A 12,985-nucleotide genomic window follows, 5' to 3' on the forward strand; every position below is an offset into this window, starting at 1 on the left:
ATTACTTTATTTTATTCCACTGTTTAACAAGATTCATTTTGTAAACTTAGACAGTCTTGTTTTGAGCCGGATATGTTTTTAATAAGTTTTATTTGGTAATTGTGATACCCTCTACTCCGACATACATATAAATAAATAAAACATATAAAAATATTGATCAACAAATTTACGTGGGTAAAAGGTTCACATTCACTTCACTATTACCAAATAAGACTTATTAAAAACATATTCAGCTCAAAACAAGGCCGTCAAAGTTTACAAAAAATGTTTTGTTAAATCAATGAGGTAAAATAAAATAAAAACTCATCCCCAATGTCACATCCTATCAGAGCATTGTGTCCCAACATCCTCTAGCACGAGGTTCTTTAAAGTCATCCACCTAGTCATCTGCTCCCACGAACACGAGGTTTGAGATCATCACAGGATCCAAACACAAATAGCACACAAGGAGTGAGTTATCACACAAAAAAAATAAAAAAACAAATAAACAAGGCATAATCAAAATAAATTATGTAAATATTTATAACATAACTCAACTTAATACAACCCATGTCATTTCACCACTTTATCTTTAAAATTCATTTTTCAATCACTAATCACATTACACATGAATCACACACTAGAGTCAAGATGCAATAATACTCATCAATTTCATAATAAAAAATCAAAAGACGTTATGCAACAATTATGCTAAGACTCAAGCTTATATGCAATGTGGTACCATGTTAGTGAAAAACCACACAGGGGTGCTTAGGAGTACATAACAAGACACACCACACAATGAGTATGTCAGGTCAATATAAACACTGGTTCCTAACTAGGAACCTACACTTTCTCTTTAACACTGCGCATGAACACTTTTCTCAATATAAATACTGGTCGGGTTATTGTATAATTCACAGCTCACAACATAATTATTGTCACATCAAGTGTTAAACATACACACTTATTCACAACCAAATATCATGTCCACAATTTAACATCTCACAATGTCACAATCCACCATCACAAGTTTACATATATCTCACAAATTAACACATGTTCAACTTTGTATTTATACTCGATTTCAACAATAATATTATAAGCAAGCACTACTCATGAATTATACAATACTCATGACCTTATACTCGTGTTTCAAATACGTTTAACACATTGCGCTACAATTTATCACTGGTTCCTAACTAGAAAACCTACATTTTCCTTTAACACTGCGCATCAACATTTTTCTCAAGATAAACACTAGTCGGATTATTATATAGTTCATAGCTCACAAAATAGGTAATGTCACATCAAGTGTTAACCACACACGTATTCACAACTAAAACTCATGTTCACAACTTCACATCTCATTACGTCACAATCAACCATCTCATGTTTATATGTATCTCGCAATTTAACATATTCAACTTTGCACTTATATTCAATCTCCATAACAATATTATAATCTCAAAGTAATATATTATTCTACAATTCATCATATATTCAATTTATCACTTATATACAATTTCAATCACAATTTCATAATCTCAATATAACTATTTATTACACTAATCTTATTCAAAACACAAACAAATTATACAAAAATATTTCTCAATCCACGGGGAGTAAAACCCCTCAAACAATTTCATATAATCATACAAGAAGAATTTCAATACAATAAACATTCCAAAATAAATCTCAATTTGATCCTTTAAGAACTCTTACACATGTTCATCCTAATCCCAATTACGATAAACTCATCCCTTACCTCTAAGCGGGCTCACGTGTGTATTGTGACAGCAATAGCGGCATCTCTAGTGGTTTTCTAAGATTCCTCAAGTTTTTCTTCTGATTGTCCTGATAGGGTTCCCAAACGTTTGAGAGAATGAGAAGGGATTGAAGCCTCCATTCCACTGTCTACGTGCAATGAGTATCTCTCCCTCCATAGATGTTATTTTGTAAATCCCAACGGTAAAGATGTGCTTATATGAATCGCAAACCACATAACAAAATTTCATGATAATCCAACGGTTGAAGAGTTCGGCATCGTAGTTTTAATGAGACAGTTTTGAGTTTCTACAAGAAAAAAAAAAAGCTATGATGCAAAGGGTATTTCTCCCAGCTCTGACATTTTTAGTAATTCCCAACAGTAAGAATGTTCAGAAATAAGTTCCAAACCTAGTACCAAATTTCATGATGATCCAACGGTGAATGAGCCCGAGATTGTCGTTTTTTTGAAACAGGTTTGGTAGTGATATGCAGGAAAAAAAGAAGGTTTTGAGAGGAGAAGCGAGAACGAAATGGAGAGGAAGGGGAGGCGTATATCGTCAGTATCAAAACTAACCTAAAATGTCTCTATTTATAGTTAGGGATCTTAGTCTATTATTTAGTCTATTTTTCTTTGTTTATTATTTTATAAACAAATACTCTATTTTATTTTCTGAGATGAATAAATCAAATATCTTTTCCTTTTTTTCTTCAAATCATTATTTTAATACATTTATTTTTCCTTATTTTTTTAATTATAAAATCTCACCATTTTCTAAAATTCTACTCTTTTTTTTACTAAAAAAACCTTTTTTAATTTATTTACAAAAAATGGGATGTTACATTACTAGTAAAGCGAATGTGACCATTTTACTCACATGAGCTCTTTTATGTTAATTGAATAAAATTATTTTAATTAATTCTGTATTTTGATGTGTTTTTCTTATTATTTATATCTATGTCACAAGCCTTATGCCCTCCTTCAAATAATAAAAAATATAGAGAAAAAAATTACATTTAAAAACAATTAAGCATTCGTATAAAAAAGAAAGGTACAATGCCTAACATTATTACACTTCTGAAATCGTAAATGGTTCTAAAATTGAAAGAACTCCATGACAAAAATAGCATCAATACGAATGTATGATGACAATGGCGGTCAATAGTCCTAGTAGGCATATAATGACATGGGAATGAAGCTTAGGAAACCTCATCATGGGTAATACAATCTAAGCCTGTTCCATCGTTACGTGAAGCCAACTATGCGCTCTCCCTTCCTAGTCTGTCTTCTAAAACAAAGAAAATAAAAGAAAACGTAACCTCTTACCGAAACAAACCAAGAACTCTTCATCCCATGATACTAAAATAAGCACCTCTGTCTTTTCTCCCTTCATAACATCTCCACAATTCTGTTAGCGCGTTGAAATTTATTATTTTTATTTAGTACAACATATCAAATTCATGTGTGTTTGTGGTAGAGTTTTGGATTCGCGTCAATCCAAACATCTTGTCTTGTTCGTGGGACGCATTGTATTCATGTATTGCACGTCCCTCTTGCATTGTTGTTTTGTTGATTACATTGAGAACAAGATGTCAAAGCTTCAGGTGAATCAACTCAATCAATTAAGGGAAATTTTTGCAAAATTTGACATGGATTCGGATGGCAGCCTAACGATTTTGGAACTCGCCGCGCTCCTTCGATCGTTGGGGCTGAATCCCTCAGGGGACGAAATCCATGCCTTGTTAGCCAACATGGACTCAAATGGCAATGGCTTTGTGGAGTTTGATGAGTTGGTGGAAGCAATATTGCATGACATAAGTGCAGAGATTTTGTTGAACCAAGAAATGCTATTTGGGGTGTTCAAGTGTTTTGACCGTGATGGGAACGGTTACATAACAGCTGCGGAGTTAGCAGGGGCAATGGCAAAAATGGGTCAACCCCTTACATATAGAGAGCTCACAGAGATGATCACAGAGGCTGACACAGATGGTGATGGTGTGATTAGTTTCAATGAATTTGCCTCTGTGATGGGTAGGTCAGCCTCTGACTTCTTAGGCCTTGCATTGTTGTGACCAGCAGAGAGGTTCCTCATTGTAAACCACGATTTTGCGCATTGGAACATGTTTCTGTCCTTGATGTTGTGCTTTGTTGACTTCACACAAAAAGGAGAGGAAGGATTCCTTCACTAACATGTAGATTAATTATTTTATTCTTCTCTAATTTTCTATGTTTTGGGGTTGTGTAGTAGCATTTGTGTAGAGGGCTATTGGGGATATATTTTGGTAACAAGAATTTGAGGGGAATGATCTTGCGTTGAGTAAGAAATGAAACAATAGAATCAAATATTGATATTTGGTTTATTTTTTTACTTACAATTCATTTCCAGTAATATCCTTCAAACATTGATGAAAGTATAAAACTGCTTTACTCATTTTTTTTTCTTTGTGGGCCAGAAAATATATTCTTATTTCAGCTAGCTGTTACGGTTACTCTTCTTTTTCTCTTGTGGACCATTGGAGGTGGAGGATTTTCAAGTTTCAGAGGTAGAAGCAGCCAATTTTTTCATTATTTTTTGAACATATGTTCAGGACACTGATCACTTGTTTACCTTTGTCAAAGAACATCTCTTGGCATTTCTTGTTAACTAGATAAGACCCTTCTCTACCTTAAATATATACAATCCGAAGTATGTGATTACCTATACCAAATTTACGCCTATGTTCAGACCAAAGAACTTCAAATACAACAAAGAAACATAAAAACACATTGCTTGCTAACGTTGTTTTCATACTTGAATACTCTTGGATGCTCCCGAACTATGTGATGCTTCAAACCGAGCCGTGAACCCAACTGTCGTGTGTCTTATTGATCTTTGTCTCACAATATTAACGTATTCTGGATCAGTAGTTTGCCCATCATTTCGTATCCACTGTATCATTTGATGGAAAGTAGGGAAGAACCGCATTTGGATTGAAGCATAGGCGAAGTATGGAAGGAGTGAAGCAACAAGCACAAGCAAAGTGATGAGCCAGTAAGATGGTGCTGGTGCACAAGCTTCAATCAAGACCTTATAGGCAGTGGTTGATAGAGAGGGGTCCATGGTTCCATACACTAAGAGGAATATGTACCAGAAAAGAATGCCACCCCATATGAATAAATGTTGAATGTAAGTGAAGTAACTGATGGATAATGCCATTTGGGAATTCACCACCCACACAACACATGTGTACATGGTGGCACCAAGAACTTCAAGATCAGCAACTTCCCCGGCTTTACGGAATGCTTGATTCTCCATTGCGTTGATGCAGAAGAAGAATATTATGGTAGCACTCAAGACTCCGTTGAAAGCCCAGCCAAGGATCCGTTTCCAGCTGAATAGGACATTTTGTACACCTTCTTGATATAATAATGGAAACTGCGAAATGAATTCATAAAGAAAGATGTCATGTGATTTATGTATATAAGGAAACAAATTTCGTCAAACAGATTCAGAGTGGCATTAAAGAGAAATTGAATATAAAGAGATACCTTGAGGCATAGTCTAGCAGAGACATCCTGGTCAAACACTCCCAAGGCAATTACAGGAAGGGAAGTGAAGAATACGTTATATAGGGAGAGATACCAATCATTGTATGCAGCTTGCCCTGAGAACGAGGCATAGATCTCGTAGAAGAAGAGGGTGAAGCCGAAGGCAATATTCTTGTAAAAGAAGTAGCAGATCTGCCAAATGAGTTAACATATATCTATTAGTTGAAGGAGAGAAGAAGAATCCTGGTTAAGCTTTGGTAATTGTCACGGCCAAATATTTGTCTAGATACCGACAGGGTTGTTTATAAAGCTGTGTTACCATTCAACACTTATGCTTCACCAAATATTCATTCCAACCAAAGAACCTATGTTTGAAGTGCTGATGCCAATGCGAGATTTCTTGTAACTGAATTAAGCATTGAAATAAGGACAGATTCTGTGTGAATATATATTAAATGGAGTAGCCCATGCTCTAATGTAATGTTTTTAAAGACAAGTTTGTTACCATTGATGAGATTCTTCTGTAACACCAATGTCCATGCACAAGTAGTAAACGCTCTAGAAACCGAAATTGGGCAATGGCAATATCACTGGACATAACTGCCTGAAAAATTTATAGATGTGAAGTAGAAATGAGAATTCAAGATTTAAAAAGAACAAAAGAAATTATGGGTCGTGAGTAGTGACTATCGGAAGGTAAACCAAAAGAAAATTTGTTGTACAAAGGACATTTCAGACTTACCTGCATTCCTTCAACACCACTGATACCAATCCCAATGTCTGCTTCTTGAAGCATTCCAACATCATTTGCTCCATCACCAATTGCAAGAGTTGTGCTACCAGTTTTAATCTTTACTAGTCTAGTAACCTGCAGTATTATAATAGAAGTACCTTAACTGACTGACCATAAGAGGAGACAAGCATTGACCCTTATTAGCATAGAAAACTTCAAGTAAGAGTAAATGTCTCTTTGCCACATTGGCCAATAATAAACTTCAAAACAAAAAAAAAAAGTATCTGTTGTTTCTTTTCAAGTAAATAAATGAAGAGCAACTGCAAAGACTATAAAGTACATGAAAAACTTACAAGTGCTTTCTGCTTGGGAGATGAACGACAGCATATGACAGATGCGCAGCCAACAGCAAGTTCAAGAAATAGGTCCTTCACATCATCTTCTAGTGCATAAGTGAGAGACTTCCCGTCAATGATAAGGGCTAATGCCTCAGAGTTTTCATCAGATTCAGCAAGTAATTCCTTTCCTTTCGCTAATTGATGAATAACACTTGCCTTAATTGCCTAAAGAATCATAAAGCTTCCATCAAAATCATACATCTAATACCCTGATGTTCAATGGTTAAAAGACTAATTTATTGTATGGTGATATGCCTTTGTGCTCCATTACAGTACAGATCACAAAAGTATAGTGTCTTGAAATGAAAAATATTTTAAAGGACTTTCTCATGCATGTGCCTTGATTTAAACGTACTGCATTTGAGATAGAACTGTTATATGTTTAGTTCTTTTAATCATATCATACAGAAATTATTTGAGTTAGGATTTACCACTGCAGCAGCAGACTTGTCCTCCATTTTCTCGAGTGATTTGGTTTCTGTAGTGTCTGAACTAATTATAATTTGCTTCATTCCTTGTCTTAGTAAACTACAAGCAAACCTACAGTCACAGAAATTATTCAATCAATGATGTCGTGTTATAATTTCAAAGGATGTCAAATTCTATTGAATAACTTTGAACTTACCCAATATTGATTGCTGTCTCCATTTTATCACCAGTCAGAACCCATAGCTTAATTCCTGCCTGCGCTAGCTTGTCAATGCACTCAGGAACCTATGACACAAACAAACTCATAAGACAACATTTAGAACACTTACAAGTTGTTATGACTTATGACAAAATAGAACATGGCTAACGTCGAAGTACACACATATTAACTTGAAAAATGGAAAAACCACTAGTCCTCTACTCTATTGAATACTCAGGCAGTTTCACTGTGACGTTGAAAGATAAGAAAGTGGGCCATTGCTTCCCTCTAATGTCTGAAAGAGAAACATTAACATACCCCATTTTGAAGTTTATCTTCAACTGCAGTAACACCAAGAAGAATTAAATCCTTCTCAATCTTTTCTGATATTTCCTCCACAATTTGTTCCCGATCTGCACTCACTAAGTTCTTGGCCTCCATAAACTCTTCATTGAATAGATTGTACTCTTCTTCATCAAGTTCACGATACGCAAGTATCAAGGTCCTCAAACCAGCATCAGCATATTCTTCAATGTGCTGCTTAGTCTTCTCTTCAAACTCCCTTCCATTCCTTGCAAGTCGTTCAAACATGACACTGATAGTAAAAGCCACAAACAAAAGAAATTTAATACTTTGAACATCTGAAACAAAATGGAAATGATACTCACATAGTGTATTTAAGATAGGCATGCACTATACTGTATTCACAATTACAAAAGAATGTAGGTAATGCTTTGTTTCAAAAAGTAGGTAATCAACTAACTATATATCAAGTGTGAACTTCTCCTTATAAAAGTGTCTATAGGATTTGGAAGTAATGAACAAGATTACAAACCTGTCTGCTCCTTTGCTAAACAGTAGCAGTTTCCCCTCCTCATCTCTTACAATTACAGACATCCGCTTTCTTGTACTACTAAACTCTAATATATTCAAAAGTTTGTACGACCTGCAAAAGTGAAGTTATATTCTTGTTTTATGCATAACCATATTGTAGATAAATGTAAGATATAGAAAATCAAGCTTACACATACAAGAACAAAAATCTCACCTTTCAGTTGTCTTGCCTGATCTAGGATTGAACTCATGCAGTGAAATATTTGTCTGTGTCCTTTCATAAAACTCAAACCCAAGTTCTCTTGCTGCAACCACAAAAGCTGCCTCGTCAGGTGACTCAGCTTCATATGAAACTTTACCAATTTCATCATCCACTTCAGGTATTGCAGTATGGCATACTGCCAACAACCGCAGAAAGTTCTGGATTACATTGGCGTGAGGTTCATTGATCCAATTTCCATTCATGATTCTTTCATCCATAAAGTTAAAACCTTTAATGGAAGACTTTGGAACATTGCCATCTTCTGTCAACTCCTGATCTGTAGGTACTCCTTTTCTCCTGGCTAGAGCTCTCTCAACTTCTGTAACTCCTTGGCCATAGGCAATCCCAGCAATAGAACACTTGATGAATTCCATAGAATTGCAAGTCAAAGTTCCTGTTTTATCTGAAAGTATAGTATCAACTTGGCCAAGTTCTTCATTCAAATTTGAGGTACGAGCATGTGCTGGCCTGTCAGTTTCCTCATAATACATGTGCAAATCCTGGTTGATGAAAATGCTTTGAAGAACTTTCACGACTTCAATGGAAACGTACAAAGAAATTGGAATCAAGTAACTATACAACATAAGTGCAGTCAGGAAGTGCAGCATTGCTGCAACTGGTGCTTTCTTTGGATCAAAGTAAATTGTGGTGTCATCTGGTCTGAGGTACCATCGCTTCATAACTCCATTTTCAAGGTCCTCCCTGGTTGCAATCCCGAAGAAAACTGAACCAATAAAAGAAATTAAAAGTAAGACCAAGAACAGAAAGTAGATGATCTTATCCATCCGTTTCTCAACTGTGCTTCTCTTGGATGGAGGTTCTGTTGAGTTCTGCATAACCTTTGTATCATGGCCTGTAAAGATTACCACACCGTAGATAAACTCAGTGTTCCTTAGTTTTGAGTCCCTAAGCAGTAGATGTTGAGGTGAAAGAGGGTACAATTGATCTTCAAGCTCCAAACTGCCTACAAACGAGTACAAATTTGCATTTGGATCTTCACATTTGATGATAGCCTTGAAATTTTGAAAGCTTGAATCTTCTTGCAGCTTTGAAGTTTCTTCAAGTGATTGTTTAACTTTTAGATTAGTTTCTCCATCAAGATTCATGGTCTCAACATAGCAAATTGCATCGTCATTGCTTGATGAAAGTAAGATGAGATCGGCAGGGAAAAATTCATCCTTCTCAACCTTTACTATGTCTCCAACTTTCAAATCCTTCCATTTAGAATAGCCAAAAATGCCTTCTCCACGGTGCACTTTAACCTTTCTGTTATTCATATCTATATCCTGATGAAATCACAAGACTAAATTACAGACCTAATAATAATTAACAAGAGCACGAAAAAAAAAAAAAAGAGCAACCAAAAGGATTTTCCGGAAAGGAAAAGTTGACAAAAACCAACACACACTACTATTATCTCTTCTCTCTTTCACAAAATAAGAAATGCTAATGATGCGCTCTCTAATAAACTCTTTCCAACACACTTATTGACTGAAATATATTACGACTCACAAAATCAAGTCTCACTTTGTATTTAGTGAGTCTCGTACATGATTTCTTAAGCACCAATAAATTTAAGCCAAAATAAAGTGTATTGCGAGCATTACTCAGCAGAATTTCAGCATATGCTAAGATGAAAAATAATGTAATTGGGCTGCAAGTATGTACATATTAGAAAAGACAAGAGAATCAAAGCCATCAGCATCTTGCATTCATCCACTCACATGTAGACATTCCTAAAATAACTCTTATCAGAATAGGCGTGAGTTCAGCACAGAAGGCACTTTACCCACCACAACTCCCTTACCACAGTAACCCTCGCCAGAATTTTCCAAAAACCAATTCTTAAAATAATACACAAAATATCTGTGGTAAAAACTGAAAAAGTAATGCATATTCAAAACTTTCAATCAACCATATTCACTTTGCATAGAGAACAGAACAGAACAACATCTTAACCACAAATTTGAAGCAAAATCAGAGACAAACATCACAGAACATTACCTGCTTTTTCCTCTTCCAATCCTCAACAGCCTCTTTCCCCATTGTAGCAGCAACCACAACCACAAGAGGAACAACATTGCTGACAGCCGAGTAAGGAGAAACCGGGAAAAAAGACAGAATTGCACAGATAAGGAAGTAAAAATTGGCAACCCTCCTGAATTGCTCAAACAAGGACTTGGGCAGGAAAGTGGCCACTGTATATTTAGTAGTACTCACATAGTTGTCACCATAACTCACGAGACTCCCCTCACCTCGTTCCGCTTCGTTGCAGTACACTATCCTTGAGAATCCAGGACCTCCTATGAGTGAATGCTCCCCTTTGAATGAAGCTTTTCCACAAGAGAATGCATGGATTCTGCTGAAGTGGTGCCTCCTCCTTCTATTACCACCCATGACTTCAACAACTTTGCTACTCCAAAAGCTTACAACTTATAGAACAAATTACAATTACAATACATTACAAGTTTACGACCTTGCATAATTCTCCTCTTAAATAAGCTTCACAGACTTGAAAATCCTACAACAAGACCTGATTTGCAAAGATCAACTAGTTTTGTTCACTTGATCCCAGGGCAGCACCAAACATTGTCACTGTAGATAGTAAGACCAAGAAAGAAAGAAAAATGGCATTATTGAACCAATAAAATTAAAAGAAAAAGGGTATTTTTTGTTAGAAAAGAAGTTGATTATGTACTATAAGGTAAGAGATATGTGTGTGTTGAACCAAAAATGCACCTGTCCAATAATGATTGAAGCAGAAAAAGACAAGATATGGAGGCCAGAAAGATTAAGAATATGAGTATATCTGTGTGCAGTGTTCAGAATTGAAAAGAAGAACTTTGTAGTTAAATTATTATAAGTGAAGCAGCATGGAAAATTGTTGTTTGTTTCATTGGGTTAGTAGCTGAAATCAGACACGTATCTCAGTTTGACTTGTAGCTAAGAACGAAGAAAAGACTTAAAACGTGGACATGCTGCTATTGGGTCTTCCCTGGTAACGAGTTCAAAGACTCAACAACTTCAATAAATATAATACTGGTCTTCCAAATTACAATCCCAAGGTTAAAAATAATTAAATTATTTATTAAATAAATTTTATTATTCCAAAAATTAAGTGAAATAAAGTACCAATATTTGTTAATAATTTTTTTACTTCTATTTCTTTAACTAATGTCACTATTTAGTGGTATTTTTCATATGTTGTCATCTATTTTTTTCCTGTAATTTTAGAGAGTGAAATAATGTAGAAAGAAAGAAATAAATAAAAAAGAGGAATATAAATAAGAAAAAAAAATCTCTTCAATTGTCTAAATGAATAGAAGAGTGAAAAAAATATATAAAAAAATTCTTCTATATTAGTTAAAAAATTAAAATTCTTATTCTATTATTTTAAAAATAATATAAATTAATTGATTATTTATTTTATGTTCCGACAAATTTAAATATTTAAAAAAATACTAAGAAAATGAGTAAAAGCCTTTCCGCTCACTTTCACACTAATTTAGAGAGAGAGAAATTATTCCCAAAAAAAGAAAATCATTCTCTCTCATTTTTTTTCTTTCAAATAGAGAACAAAGGAATTATATTTTTATCTTATTTTATGTTTCCTTTCCTTCTATTTTTACGACTGGAAAAATAAGTACCCATTTTTTTGACAGGGCTTTATAAAAGTATTATTTTAAAAGCTTTTTCGTAAAGTTGTCAAAAGCTTGCGGAAGAAACGCACTAAAATATGAAATAAAATGGCTGACAAATTCATTACTGGAACATCGTCATGAAAAATTCTAAGCCAAATTAAATGCTGACCAGAAAGTTTGTTAGAACATTACCACTCTCAGAATGTAACCAAGCCTTCTAGAAATTCTGTTGCATAGGAGGAAAAACGTGGCATTATAGTACTTCATGGAAAATATGTAAGTATGAAATTTGACTATTGACACCCAATCAAAACCATTTCAAACTATTAAATACATTAAAAATTAAAATTAAATAAAAAATAACTAAAATATTAAAAAATATTTAATTTTGTTTGACTTTTAATTACCATGTTTACAATCAAACCAAATTAAATTAAACTACAAATATATTAAACTTATATTAATTTCTCTATAAGAAGTATTAGTGACACACTCTAATAATTTATAATATAACATTTGATAGGTCTCATTTTGTGTTTAACGAATTTTATTCATAATTTTCTAATTTTTAATAAATTTTAATCGATAATAAAGAGTTATTAAAAAAAAATTTTGAGAATATTTTTTTTATTTTTTTTTATGGAAGAGAGTATGATGTTAACTCTCCTGTTTTTAGTATTTTATTTTCAAATGAACATTAATCTAAAATGCATTGTATTGTTGAATTTATTATGAACACGTATTTGTAGTTTTGAAAAATTTAAGTTATTTTGACTTTTAATTTCTAATTTAAACCAAGTTCTAATTTATGATAAGATTTAATACTTTCAAAAACTTTTTTGTATTTATTATTTATTTGACTTTTTATTTCATAAATATTATATTTTCAATGAAAAAATAGTCACTTTATGTATTGGTTTAAGACTTTACTCTTATTCCAATAAATTAAACTTCATTTGTTTATTGATTAAAAATCAAAGTGTTGTTCTAAAAAATAATGAAAAAATTAAATGAAATTAATCGATTTAATCCAAACTATAAAAAGGTTAGATTAAACTAGTTGAAATTTGATATTATATTCAATTTAAATCATATTTTTTTTGCCTAAACATGGTTGGATACTTTATTATTTATTGTGTCCTTCACTTCTACATATTCTTCCTTAGTAATCAGCAAAAAATTCTTTGGAGGGTGAAGTACCTGCAAAAGACACT

At 33.6% G+C, this 12,985-nt stretch overlaps 2 protein-coding genes across 2 annotated transcripts; one reads left to right on the forward strand and one right to left on the reverse strand.

Annotated features, from left to right (window-relative positions):
* Positions 1-2,869: 2,869 nt before the first annotated feature.
* On the forward strand, positions 2,870-4,181 carry LOC100813924 (probable calcium-binding protein CML15). The gene has a single exon (XM_014774679.3). It carries the CDS (start codon positions 3,208-3,210, stop codon positions 3,817-3,819), a length of 612 nt encoding a protein of 203 aa, XP_014630165.1. The 5' UTR covers positions 2,870-3,207; the 3' UTR covers positions 3,820-4,181.
* Positions 4,182-4,282: 101 nt separating this feature from the next.
* On the reverse strand, positions 4,283-11,107 carry LOC100797039 (putative phospholipid-transporting ATPase 9). Its single transcript, XM_003552004.5, has 12 exons — positions 10,870-11,107; positions 10,135-10,725; positions 8,083-9,416; positions 7,870-7,980; positions 7,353-7,629; positions 7,032-7,120; positions 6,838-6,946; positions 6,362-6,571; positions 6,018-6,143; positions 5,781-5,879; positions 5,276-5,467; positions 4,283-5,162 (listed from the first exon to the last, which is right to left on the reverse strand). The coding sequence occupies exons 2-12, from the start codon at positions 10,525-10,527 to the stop codon at positions 4,533-4,535; spliced, it is 3,570 nt and encodes a 1,189-aa protein (XP_003552052.1). The 5' UTR covers positions 10,528-10,725; positions 10,870-11,107; the 3' UTR covers positions 4,283-4,532.
* Between the last annotated feature and the right edge of the window lie 1,878 nt (positions 11,108-12,985).

Source organism: Glycine max, chromosome 4, assembly GCF_000004515.6.
Source record: "Glycine max cultivar Williams 82 chromosome 4, Glycine_max_v4.0, whole genome shotgun sequence".
NCBI lineage: Eukaryota > Viridiplantae > Streptophyta > Magnoliopsida > Fabales > Fabaceae > Glycine > Glycine max.

Coding starts and splice junctions, on each gene's coding strand:
- LOC100813924 (XM_014774679.3), top strand. CDS start 3,208: ATGTGTGTTTGTGGTAGAGTTTTGGATTCGCGTCAATCCAAACATCTT.
- LOC100797039 (XM_003552004.5), bottom strand. CDS start 10,527: ATGGGTGGTAATAGAAGGAGGAGGCACCACTTCAGCAGAATCCATGCA. Junction 6,572..6,837: donor ACAAGTCTGCTGCTGCAGTG/GTAAATCCTAAC, acceptor ATGATTCTTTAG/GCAATTAAGGCAAGTGTTAT. Junction 5,163..5,275: donor CTGCTAGACTATGCCTCAAG/GTATCTCTTTAT, acceptor TTCATTTCGCAG/TTTCCATTATTATATCAAGA.